The sequence below is a fragment of the Mesitornis unicolor genome, unplaced genomic scaffold (assembly GCF_000695765.1).
Source record: "Mesitornis unicolor isolate BGI_N332 unplaced genomic scaffold, ASM69576v1 scaffold15419, whole genome shotgun sequence".
In the NCBI taxonomy this organism is placed as follows: Eukaryota; Metazoa; Chordata; class Aves; order Mesitornithiformes; family Mesitornithidae; genus Mesitornis; species Mesitornis unicolor.
The window spans coordinates 28,165-41,562 of record NW_010208096.1 but is presented as its reverse complement, the minus strand read 5'-3'; the positions used below and the strand labels follow the sequence as shown (position 1 = coordinate 41,562).

The 13,398-nt window shown below is 44.3% G+C and overlaps 1 protein-coding gene across 1 annotated transcript in view; it reads left to right on the top strand.

The window, feature by feature from the left end:
* Positions 1-813: 813 nt before the first annotated feature.
* Positions 814-13,398, top strand: part of LOC104546868 (metalloprotease TIKI1-like) — a 28,843-nt gene continuing 16,258 nt past the window's right edge. Inside the window, exons 1-4 of the mRNA XM_010192370.1 lie at positions 814-823; positions 1,812-2,128; positions 2,754-2,900; positions 4,968-5,142. Of these exons, the coding sequence (XP_010190672.1) occupies positions 814-823; positions 1,812-2,128; positions 2,754-2,900; positions 4,968-5,142 (649 nt within the window). The remainder of the gene's footprint in view (positions 824-1,811; positions 2,129-2,753; positions 2,901-4,967; positions 5,143-13,398) is intronic.

Genomic DNA, 13,398 nt, shown 5'->3' with positions numbered 1-13,398 from the left:
GGAAGACGCCTGTGGGGCTCAACATGGCTGCTGTGGTTCAGGCCAGCTCTGTTTGGAGAATAGACTGAATCTGTTCACCTGAAACACAATGCAAGGAAGGAGGGAAGAGATGTGCATGGATCAGAGGGTGTCATGCAGAGCAAGCAACAGCAGGAGTGCAGGCTGTGGGAGTACAGCGGAAAAAGGAAGATTTGCTTTGTTCTCACGTCTTGCCCAGCAGGCTGGTGTTTTCTTCACAGAAGATGGTTACCCTCTCCTGGGTTGTGTCTGGATAAAAATCAGATGGCAAAGATTGCAAACCCTCTTTGATGTGCTTACTCTACACTGAGACTGAGCTACCTGACCTGCTCAGGAGACTGTCACAGGTTTTATTCCTGCTCTGTGGACAGACACTGGCTGATCACTGTTTCAGAGGCTGCAGAGTCTAGAAAAGACCATATTGCCTTAATGATAAATTGTCCAAGTGGATGCTGTTATGGTAGTCAAGTAACTTACAAAATAAGCCATTCTCATGGAAGTGCTTTTGGCTGGACTGATAGTGTGTACAAGATTTTCCTGGCATGACCTAGCAGTCCTGGCTGTAGAAACCCCACATTTTCAGCATGGATTTGGCTTGTCTCTCAGTGAATATCATCTGGTCATTAACATCTATTAGGGCTTCTCTGTGTGAGATGTGAAGCCAAACAAATGGAAAATAATGGCTTCAGAGTGCAATAAACCTCAGCCTGCATTCAAACTTTTGTTCAGACATGAAGTGGTTTCAATTTGTTTTTGTTTAATTTACTTCCAAATTAAACAGAGGTCCTTTGCAAGATGGCCGCTGGTTAGTTTGATGTAACTTTCCTAAGTGTCTGCCTGCAGGTATTCTTTTAATCAGATGCAGTTTGTACCAACAAAGTGAATTCTTGCCCTTTTTTAAAAATCCGAAATGGGAGTGAATGTTGGTATTCATTAACACCCTGCCAGAACTAATGCTAAGTTATGTGCTTTCATATTCGCTTAAATATACCATGCTTTGGATCCAGATGGGCAGCTCTAGCTGTAGTGGGGACAGCATGATTTCAAGTTTGGTGGGATTTGCACCTTTCTGTGCAATCTGATGGATTGTTGTGTTGAGGGTGAGCAAATTGCACCTGTTTGTTCCCACATCTGTCCTGCCCTTGGTAATCCCAAGATTTGGTTCATGTAATCTCAGTATATTAAGAGTATTCTTACATGTGTGTGAGTTTCGTGGTGTTGACGAATACCTCCAGCTTGAGAGTGCATTTGATGCTGTTTGAGGTAAAGATCTAGGATGACTTAATTGCATAGAGCCCTCATCAGGCTGCAGAGAGTCACCAGTGCCTGGAAAATAACCCTCCCAAGAAAAACTTTGAATTGTGTTTCAAGACCTCAGCAGTATCTCTCAGCTTAGTTCCTTTAGAAATAATAAAAAAAAAGAAAAACAAATCAGCTAGTAGTAGTAGAAAGGCTTGTTACAGTTCTCTAGGCTTGGTCTACAAACCAGCGGTGGCTTGAGTAAGCAGTGTGTTCAGGAGAGATGGCAGTGTTTGGCTTGCCACTCGCCGATGGAGAGCTGTGTCTGCACAGGCAAGCAGCCAGCTCTGTGCCCCACCAGTGTGCCCACTGGTGTCTCGTGCTCAGCCTGGGGAGTTTCTGCCCCAAGTTCTTCCTTGGCTCCCTGCCTTTCTGAGGCTCAGTGGCTGCTTGCTGGAGCAGCAAGGGAGAGGTGTAGTGGTGCTGCATTGCATGTTTGGCTCCAGAGGCCCTTGTCAAGTGTTCTTCCAAACTGCTCTCTTGTGTCTTTTAAGTGGTGGTCATCCTCATGGGGTGTGCGTACCTCAGGCAGGAGGCAGCTAGAGCCACAGGTCTCTCTGAGCCAGGCCCTGAGGCCCACTCTCTCTGTGAGAGCCACGCTGTGCTGCAGGTGGGGAAGCAGCAACACCTGGAGGACAAACCTCTGCTGATCTCCTCCCTCTCCGCTAACGAGACAGGCTCCCTGGGAGTAGGAGTTGTGGTAGCCATCCTGGTTCAGCTTGAGGAGAAGAGAATGGGCATGCTTGCCTTCCCAGGTGAACGCCAAGGAGGAGGAGCAAAGGCAGCAGCAGCCCCTGTGCCTGTGGAGGCAGTCAGTCAGGGGAGTGTGCTGGGCTGCTGCAGTGCCACTGCCCTCAGACCTGTGAGGAAGGTGGCCACCCGCGTCCCCCGGCAGCCGGCATCCTTCCCTGGTCTCCTCCAGAGAGCCATTCCTGCCTGAAATAAACTGAGTGTGTGGGAGAAGGAGGCATGAAGCATGAAACGACAGCACTAATGTTCTTTGTAGGTGAGGAAGAAAGGGCAAATGAGGAGAAGCCATGCTTAATTTAGGTAGGTGGCTGAGTTGCTGTGGGCATAGGGGCCTGTCAGGCCCTAGGACTCTATGGTGGTCAGACAGACCATCAGCTAGGGGAACAAGATTGCCCTTATTTCAGTCTGCCTCTTTGTATCTTCTGTATTATTCACATCATGGGCAAAACCTCCTGGAGCTAGGTGTGGTGAGTCAGTTCCCTGTGAGGCAGGTCCATGGGACTCGAGGTGTGAGTACCTGCAGACCTGGAGGAGGCATGGGTTGGCAACACATGGACTGCTGCGCTTGGAGCAGGAGCAGCTTCAGAGAGCCCTCAGCAGATGGCTGTGTGTCTGTGACCTTCTCAAGGGGCAAGACAAGAACTCACCAGGAACTCTGTCTTTTCCTCCCTCTCCCCCTCCCTCAGGTGGTCTTTGCTTTGAATCAGACTCTCTTGCAGCAGGAGAGCCTCCGAGCAGGCAGTTTCCAGATCCCCTATACGACAGAAGACCTTATCAAGCATTACAACTGTGGGGACCTCAGCTCCATCATCTTCAACCATGACACTTCTCAAGTGAGTCTTGCCACCGCAGCCCTTGTACTACGCACATGTCCCCATAGTGCTAACCCGTGTCTCACGCGCATCTCTCCTCAGGCAGGCCCTTTGCAGGCAAAGGCTGAGGTCACATCTTGGGCTTCCTGGCGTGTCCTCTTTCCTGCACCTCCTGTCCCAGGATTCTGCACCACCTCACCCCTGTCTTGCTGCTCACAAGCAGTGAAGCCACACCTGGCTTTCACTTTTGTATAAGTGCCATGTTTGCTTTAGCGTCAAATCTCTATGAGTTAATCCTTTATTTTCTTAAGGATCCTGTGGAATTATGCTAGCTTAGGTATGAGTGAACTTAGCGCCAAAAGAAAGCAGCAGCAGGCTTTTTTGTGCAAATAGTGACAGAAATACACTCGTGACTTCGACGCTTCTGTGAGACTGGGCAAGTTGCAAGCTTTTTAAAGTCCCCTATCAGTATGATTGTGTACTGTGGGCTAGCCTAAAGAGGAGAAATGGAGTGAAACAAAAGAAAAGGTAGATTTAGATCAAATGTTAAGGAAAAGAAAACCTTCTGAGGCCTCACAGACTTGGTTTATGGAGACGATTTCCTAAGTAGCACAGTGGTATGCAATGCTCTGATCTTTAAACCACAAGAAAATGCCCAGCAGGGACCAGTTTGGCCTGTTTGGGCTGTTAGATTAGCTAACCTCAGACTGAGACGTCAGGCCACTCTATTCTTATCTGTGAGGTACTGCCTGGCAATTCATGCACATCAATGAAAACATGGGCTCTAACCTCACAGTTCTGAATAAATGGGTGTTGGTACCTGGGCTTTCCCTGCTGAATAACAATTTTCCTTTGTCCTTTTGTTATATACAGCAGTTATATATACAGTGTTATATGTACAGTGCTGCAGAGCTGGAAGTACTGTCATACTAACACTTGCTTCTATGGCACTGAGCTTTGCACACGTATTGTTAACCTTCCTGTCCTGCACACCCTTCAGCCTGCAGGTGCAGGCAACCTGGTTGTTAACACTGCTTAGCTTGTACACAGTGCACTTTGTCCATAGATTTCAAAATGCTTCTCAAAAGAGGCCAGCACTGTAAGAGCATACAGATGCTGCATCAATATTCAACTGAGGTGTTACAAACTGCAGACAGCTGACGTTGCCTTAGGTCCTTAAAGAGAACAGCTCTTGCAGAGACCTGCGTGTCTCTGAGGGAGCAACTATTCTTTACTTACATGAGGGGCTCCACTGCAGGGCACTCTCCCTCACAGCGAAGCTGAGTCTGCATGCCTTCAGACCCTCTTCAGCTGCTGTAACCTTGCAAGGGAAAGCACCTGGCTTTGTGGCTCTGCTCCTCAGAAACCACCACTTGCAGGCTTTTTCCCATACCTGCAATGCCCAAAGCTACTTGTCAAGAAGTCGGGATGGCTGCAACTCCAGGCCCATGTTTCTCTCCACTGAAGCGGTGAGGGTAGTGTGCAGCCACAGCTGTCCTGGGGGCCCAGGAGAGAAAGCCACTATTTAAAAAAATACCTTGAGGACAGAGGAACTCGAGGTGGTAATACTTTATTTCCTGACAGATCTGACCCTCTTTCTTTTGGAAAGTTTGGGGATGTTTTTGTTAACTAGTTCAAATTGCACAGTTATTCTTTGGCAGCCTGAGGGCTCTGATACCAGTCAGTGTCTTTTAGAAGAGTGTAATTATCATTATAGTTATGTCATACCTGTGGCAATTTAAGGAAGAGGTATGTAGCTAAAGATAGCCAGGAGCAAATATTTACTTTCTTCAGCCGAGCAATCAGGATTTGGGATCCTCAGTGTGGCAAACCGAGAGTATTTGTTGACTTTGCATCAAAAAATTCAGCTAACTGGCTTATGAAATGGTATGTTGAGAGAAATGAAACACTGTGCATTATTAGAAATTTGCTAAGTCATTTTTAAACTTTATTTGGGTTTTGTCTTGCTGGATGTGCCTTGAGAGACAAGGTGATTACCACATTCAGTGATGGAGCAAAATGCCTGTGCATGATTGCTGCCTGTGAAATAAATGCCCCTTTCATGAAGACATTTTTTTTCTACCTTAGGTCCCAAATTTCATTAATGCTACACTTCCAGCCCATGAACGTATTACTGCCCAAGAGATAGACAGCTACTTCCGTCAGGAGCTCATCTACAAGCGAAATGAGCGAATGGGCAGGAGGGTGAAGGACCTGCTGGACGAGTACCCAGACAAAAGTTTCTTCTTTGCATTTGGAGCTGGTATGTGATTGAGGTGTCCTTCAACCTGAACACATTCTTCCTACATCTGTTAGAAGCTTTTTAGAAATGCTTGGCCTCAGTTTAAAGACGGGTCAGTACTTTCACTGTGGTAGGCACAGAACACAGCTTTGCTCTGAGAGTTGTACCCTAGTAGGAAAACTTTTTTAGTGTAGGAGGCTGTTTTTCTTCAGTATGCAAAGAGCTCACAGCGTATGCATTGACTGCAATATTTACTGGTTACAGGCTTATTTGTTATGAGCATAGCCAAAGACACTGAACCAAGTACAGCGCATACACAAAAGGAACAGCCTACGTGTTTATGGTCTGGCCAAGCATGGCAGAAGGGCAGGAGAAATAGGGAGCTGAGATGAAAAGTCAGAGGTTGCACCAGTGCTTGAATAAACCTTTCAAGAACACATCCAAAATAATAACACGCAAATTATGTGACTCTTAGGGACTCAGTAGATGCAAGTGAAGAGGCAAGGCACACTTTCACCTTTCTCTTCCTGCTGCAGCTCCTTACCTCTTTCACTGTGCTTCCACAACTACAAGGAAATTGTGCCTGCCATTATTTTGAAGCAGAGCATTAACTGGGCCTGGCTGGGGAAAACCTACTCTGTTTTCTGTCTCTTAGCAGCCAGCAGTAATCTATAGGCATATCCAGTGGCACATCCAACTCAGTGAGGTTAACACCCACACTTCAAACTACGGCTGGGTGGAGGGCATAAACAGGATTGGTTTGCCATGACTCCCATCCTTTGTGCTAGCTCCAAGGAAGGGAAAAAGTGAGTATCTGTGTTTGAAAAGGCAGGTGCTAATTCCCAGAGAAGTATCACATCCCCTCGACCATGAACCATATGGGCCTTGGGAAAGGGGGAGAGCTGAAACTGGTGTCAGGATCCATGTGGTGTTTTCCGGTCTCAATGATTACTGCTTTAATGAGGATAGAAGATCTACACAAGGCAAGGAAAGTATTTACTTAAATACTCAAAGGATTGGTATTTGAAGTCTTTGAGAGTCTTCTCACTTGCAGCAGAGAGTTGTGGTTTCAAACTTATCCTAACAAGAGCCCTGTGTATGAGGGCAGGGAGGTAACGGAAGGTGGCTGATAACGTCTGTTCAGGCATGCATGAAGATTGTAACGTGCTATCTTCCTGTAACATCACTGCTCTGCACAACTCCCTGTCATGAAGTACAGTGAAGCAGGTGCAGGTTTTGTTGATTTTGGTCATGTCTGTCTTTAAGCTAAGACCAGGGCTTTGCTGTGCTCCACTGCTGACGTTGTTCTGATCACGCTTGCCCCTGCTGGACTGATGTTCCTGGCAAGGACATGTGTTAGCCCTGCATGCCAGTGGTGTCAGTTGCAGGTAGTTAGTCTTCTGTCAGGAGGCTAGTCACAGATGTTGGGGCTCCAGTTACTGGGTCACAACTGAACAATGAGCAGCCCATGGAAATGGATGGATGTGGATGCAAATGTCACTCTGAATCTGCCCTGTCCCTGGAGCAGGATCCTTTGACAGAAGAGAGCCTCTTCCCTTCCTTGCACACAAACCCTGCCTCACAGCGGCTGCACTGGACAAATCACGTGTCTTTAAGTACCATCTGTCGCCCCTCCCATCAATTTCCTTCTCTTCGCACTCTCCTCCCCTAGACTGTCCTCACTGTCATCAGTGTGCATAGCCTTGCCCCAGAGCGCAGAAGCGCTGCCAGAGCAGGAGAGATCCCTGTCTTACCCAATCTCTCTTATGCTCAACCTTCATGACAGTCCTAGAACCCTTCCTAGGTCTTAGATTCTTGCTTTCCTCCTTCCCTCCTTCTTATTTTCTTTTTTCCCAGTTGCCCCTTCTTTCTCCACTGATTACCTCTTCCAGTAGAGCAGAGTTAGGATCCACCCAACACTGCTGTACTGCAACACTGCCTGGAGCCTTGGGCCTATATGAATACCTCTGCTCTATGGCTATGTGCACATGGCTTGATCTCCAGTCACCAGGTGTGCTTTTCTCATGCTTTTCCATCATACTTTTGAATCGAGACAGGTTTACTGTCTTCTCTGGAGACTTCAGATCGACTTAGAAATTGTCTCTAATTGCACTCTGGCTTTGATACCACTCTGTCCTCTGTTCTCATCTGCTCTTTCAAATAGCTCTGCTCGAAGTTCAGTGCCAGCTTCCCACTTTTAGCAGCACAGTTCCTCATTATCCTGTGGTTTGACTGCACAGGAGTTTCACTTTTTAAAAAAAATTGTTTCATATTAATTGTATAAATGAGAAGTAACATCACAGGATATAATGCAGAAAACAGATCCATTTCTACAAAGTTTGTAGGTTTACTGAGTGCTTATTACAAATACTAGTGCAGGCTTTTATTGTTTTCCAGAAAGCTAGTTTAGTCTTTTGATTATTCAGATTGCTGTATGTGATAATTATGTAGAAGTTTTATTTTTATGCCAACAAACAGTGAAGATGAACAAATTTCTTGTGTTCAGTTTTTAGTATCACTTGAGTATTGTACTGTTGCTAATTACTGGTAAAAGGTTCAGGGAAGGTGCTTGCATGAGGCAGGTTAGAATGAGCTGTAGAAGAAGAGGAGAAAAAGAAAGGCAATAAAAATGAGACTAAATCATTACTGCATTGTGCTTTTCCATCTTCTGGGCATCAGTGAAAAAACTATCTCCGAGCAGTAGCTGAAAAACTTCAGGAAGAGGCTGTGTGAAAATGGTAGTAGAATATTGAAGGGTCTCCAGGTTAGAAGCGGGAGAAGATTTTTAGCTGTTTCTTTCCAGATTTTTTCACCCTATGTTTTTTATTTTTAAAAGGGCTAGGCTTTTTGTAAGGAAACTTCAGTCTTTTCCATTAACCAAACATAATTGAAAGAAAATACTTTTATCATCAGTAACACCCAAAAAAGGTCATGATTTGTGCGTGACTGTGGTATTACAAACACCCCCTCTTGTTATTTAAACTAGTCTTTCTATTTTAAATTAGGGAAAATCAGAAAAGATTGATGATTTATTTTATATTCCAAGTAGATTGATGTGGTTTAGAGATGTGTAATACATTGTGCAAAAAATGTTCCTGTCTCTTCCCAGGTCTTAACACAGCTGCATGGCTGTAATGTTGGTTTCTTATGTGGAATTGCATGTAGCAATTTGAACTTCAATATATTTGATCATTAGATCCAGCATATTTTATGCTTTTACTACATTTTAACAGATCAGATGAACTCCCTCTATATTCTGTTGAAAATGTTTCACAGTCAGAGCTTATTTCTGGAACTACTTTTGTTTGGGAGTAATTTAGACTTGCACAAAAGTGGAGAGCTAAAAAATAACAGATTTGGCTGAACCTATCAAAAAAGCGTTGCTTCTGGCCAAAGTGAAAACATGGAGACTTTCAAGCCAAAATAAGTCTGTTTGAGGGAATTAGAGGAAAGTATGGAAAGAGAGAGATGGTAATCCCAGTGGCATTACACTAGGCTCAGTAAGGTTTTTATCTTAATTGTGGACAGGCCTTTTTTGTATGGTGGCACTAGAGTTACAAGCCAGACCTACTTCCTTTGCCAGTGGAGGAACTTGTGAAGCAAAGCCAGCTATAATCTTTCACAAGCGGTCTTCCTTCTGTATGTATTTTTAATTTCTCTGAACTGTAAGTGGAGCATACAGGATCTGAATGCTAAGCCAAACAAAGTAAGTGATGGCACATGTGATTCCATAGACAGCCAGCTAGATAACACTGTAAGTTTCTGGTTTGTCTTAGAGGTGCACATTGATGTATGGAGGGCTGAATTGTCCTACTGTACTATGGAGAGCTTTACGACTTGTACAGGTCTTACAAGGGTGCTGCCTGCTGCCTAAATCTTCACAGAATCATAGGATAATTGAGGCTAACAGGCACCCTTGAAGATCATCTGGTCCAGCCCCTACTTAGAGCAGGATCATATAGAGCAGTTTTCCTAGGACTTGACTCTGGTCAGGTTCTGAGTATCTGCAGATATCTGCAGAGCCTCCAGAAGCCCTCTGGGCAGTCTGTTCTAGTGTTTAATCACTCTCACAGTACAGAAGCTTTTTCTTATGTTTAAGGGAGATTTCCTGTATGTCATTTTGTGTTCATTGCCTCTTGTCCTTTCATGAAGCACCACTGAGAAGAGTTCTGACCCAACTTCATATTAGCAATTCATACATCAGTAATACCCCTCTGATCCTTCTCTCCTCTAGGCTGAACACTCCCAGCTCTCTCAGCCCCTCCTAGTGTGAAGAATGCTCTAATTTTTCATCATCTTTGTGTCCCTTCAGTGGACTCTCTTCAGCATGTTTACATCTCTTTTGAACGAGGGACCCCAGAGCTAGACACTGACCCAGATGTATGTCACCAGGGCTGAGGAGCAGGGAAAGATCACCTCCCTCAATCTGCTGGCCATACTTCTAAAGCAGCTCAGGTGGCCATTGGCTTTCTTTGCCACAAGGGCATGTTGCTGGCTCGAGGTCAACTTGATGACCACCAGGATGCCACATCCTTCTCTGACAAGCTGCTTCTTCAGCCAGTTGAGGCACAGCCTGTCCTGGTGCCTGGAGCTCTTTTGCCCAGGTGCAGGACTTGTTTGCTGAACTTCATGAACCAAGATTCCCTCATCATAACTGTCCATCCAATCATCTGTTTATCCCTAACACATTTGGCAATGGTTTGCAGAATCACTTGCACCATCACCTTCCCCAGGAATAGAGGTGTGGCTGATCAGTTTGTAGTTCCCCAGATCCTCCTTCTTGCCCATCTTGGAGATAGGAGTGATACTTGTTTACTTCCAGTCCTCAAATGCCACGACCTTTTAAAGACAATTGCGAGTGGCCTTGCAGTGACATTGGCAGGCCCCCCATAGTTTTTCCTGGGTATATCCTATCAAAACTTGTACATGTCTGGACTGTTTAAGTGTTCCTTAACCTGATCCTTCTCCATTCAGAGTGAGCCTTCTTTGCCATGATCCTTTTCTGTAGTCATTGAAACCTGAGATTCATGAAGGCTGCTATTTATTAGTAAAGTGGACAAGAGCACTGAGTACATTGGCCTTTTTTATATTCTTTGTCATCAGGTCTCCTGCCCCCTTCAGCACTGGGATGGCATTTATCTAGGCTACATTTCACTGCTGAGGTGTAAGTAGAAGCATTCCTTTTTTCTTTTGATGTTTCTCACCAGATTCAACTCTACATGGGCTTTTCTTCAGCATGGTCACTTTTAGTCGAGGATGAGCATAGCTCGTTTGCTTTAGCTTACTTATGATTTCTGTTGAAGAGGCTAAAGAATAAGAGGGGATGGGGAGAGGGGGGAACAAGTGAGGGGTTTTTTGTGCAGAAGAAAGCATACTTAGTGGCATGAGATCCTGACTTTATTATGACAGGAAAGGCCTCAGGTGAAGCCAGAGTTTCTGGGAGCCAGGTTTAAATTCCCTCCAGTCTCTCCTGACTCTTTGAACAGCTGATAAACTCCAGAAGTGCCAGCTCATGAATAAGTATAGAGGGATCTAAGTTGTGTTATATCCCTGTGGATGAAATGACTGACTTCACTGAGAGACACTGGCTGATGTGACAACTTCAGAAGTTGGTCCTCTTAATCCTGTAAACACTGGCAAATTCCTTTTTCTCTCAGATCTCTTTTTTCTTGCTGCTCTTGAAAAAAGCATCAGTCTGAGGCTTTAAAGTATAGTGGATGTTGGCAAGCCATCATTAACACTAGGAAAAGAAGGATGATGGTGAAAACTTCTTCGGATACCATTTCTTCTAGTTACTAAAGGAAATAAGGAATGTGTTTATTTAGCATTACTCAGACTGTATGGATTCAAACCTCCAGGGACTGGCTGTTTTTTTCCCAGTCTTTACTCCCCTGCACCCTGCAAGACCAATGCAAGAAGCATTGTTATGAGCAGGCTGATATACCAATTACTGAAATCAGAACAAATTTCTGAATTAGCAATCCAACTAAAAGCTCCAAATCTTAGTTGTCTTCCTCCCAGCAGCTGAGTCAACTGATACTTGCTAAACTAAAATTAATTCTCAGAAGGTTGACGTGTAATCCAACAACATGCAGAAGAAGGATTTGGACATCACTGTAGAATATGGGTGTATAACCTATCCTTTTAGCCACCTGGCAAGGAAAAAAGAGAGCTTGCCACCATCTATGGTTACCCCAGAGTCTGCTATAGTCCACCAAATGGTTTCCTCCAACTCCTCTAGGTTTTAAGACCTTTAAGTCCGTGGGATGTAGGTGACTGGTCAGTTATATGTCAGCCTTAGGTGCAGTGGATCCATACTTGTCTGATGCCTTTTCTCTTGCCCCTTATGCCATAAAATGCAAAAAAAAGCCACCAAAAAACCCAAACAAACAAAAAAACTCCATCTCCAGGGGAAGCTGGAATTGTGCCGAGTCTCTGTCCTGAATGGCGTGTTAGGTGCTGTTGTTCCCATGTAGAATTATTGACTGTTACTTTTTGAAATTTGCTGTTTAATCTGGCATTTTTGGATGGGGAATTATGAGAGAGACAAGACTTACTGTCTCTGGAAAATAAAAGACTGGAGAAAGGACATGTCACCAGAGTTTGTAAAAATAATCAACAGTGCTAAGTCCACAGTGTCACTGTCCATCTTGTGTAGGTGTTTATACCTGTAAAACAAAAACAAACAAAAACCTGCATGGGTATATAAAAGTTGTCCAGGTAAATGGGATATCAATTTGCCTTTGAAATTTAGTGGAAAATCAGAGTGCAGTATGGAAACTCTGAACATGCCATCAACAGATTTGAGACTGGAGATGAGAGTGTGCACAGGGAATATAAATTTGTCTGTGCCTTATATGAAGGATTTGAAAAGTATAATGAGCAAGTTCATGAAAAATCCACAAGAGGCTGAGTGTTGGCAGATCCTGGACAAAAATGGAGTGGGGAGCAGGAAGATAACATAATTATAAAACAGATTAAATTAGTCTTGTGGGGCTACCTCACTTCTCCATGGGCACAAAGGGCTTGCTGATTACCTGGTTGCTTCTTTAGTCTCTGGAATGCAGCATCATTTTAGCCTGTCTGTGTGGGAGGAAAGGCTGAGTCCCTGAAGGTGTGCCTGTACCTCTGTAATCTGAGAATGCCAGATACAATCCAGCAGCTTTGAGACTGTTTTCCTTAGTAGCCTCTTTGAGTCTGCAGAATGCTAATGACAGGGTTTATTAGAACAACAACCCCTGAAGGGGATAGATAATGTTGTGTGGAGGCAGGACCCATATCCAAAGCCCCAGGGTTCACTCCTGACATCTCTGACACACGAAATGAGGAAAGCTTTGCATTTCTGCATTAGAGGCAGAAATTTCTGTCCCAGGTATTACTGCAACTTTCAAAATCAGCCAGGTCAAACAACTGTGTGCTGTTTCTGCTCAGGTTCTGACAGTCTGGTGACCATCAGCTTATCAGTGCTGAGGTTTACCCACTGCTACCTTTACTGGTCAGCTACAGTAGGAAAACTTTCATCTTGTAATGTATCTTTTAAGCTAGTGGGATTTCAAGTCCTTGATGCCTTTTTTCTGGAAAGGAAGCAGTGGTATGGAATGCGAGCAGGCTCAGCAGCAGAGGTGGCTGTGAATACTGCAGCTTAGATGCCGCACTGGTATTTCCTTCCCTTACTGGTAATATAACACTGGTTGCTAACATAGTCACCTATGCGAGGGTCTCCTTGCCTAATAAGCCTAGGGCTTCAACAGTGAAAAACTCTCAGTAAATGCCAGTGCAGATTGAGTCCCAGTGGCTAAGGCTGCCTGAACAGAAGTTGTTTCTTTTAACTCAGTTTTTACAAAACAAACAATGTGGGGTTGTAAACTTTTTTCTTATGTTAATTTTGCTATAAATTTTGCCTTATAATCTGTAGAAAATGTTTTTCTAGCTTCTATGTGTGTAGTTATCAGGCAGTTTAGCTTTGCTCCAAGGTAAAATTGGGAAACTCTGGGGCCAAAAATACTCAGGTCATACATTTAACAGACCTAGTTTTTAACAGAGCCTGGTTGGTAAGAGTGTCTTCTTGTTTTTCACAATAAAAATGCCTTCATTTTGGCTCATGCAAATTGTAACTTCATACGGTTCTTTTATGTGGTATTAGGCATTTTTTCCCATGTTGGGCAAGGCCTTCACCAACAGCTCTTTTGAGAAGGATTTTATCTTTACATGATTCTGTTACAAACAAATGTCAAAAATGAATCCTGGTAATTCCATGTAGGTGAGTTAATTAGCAAA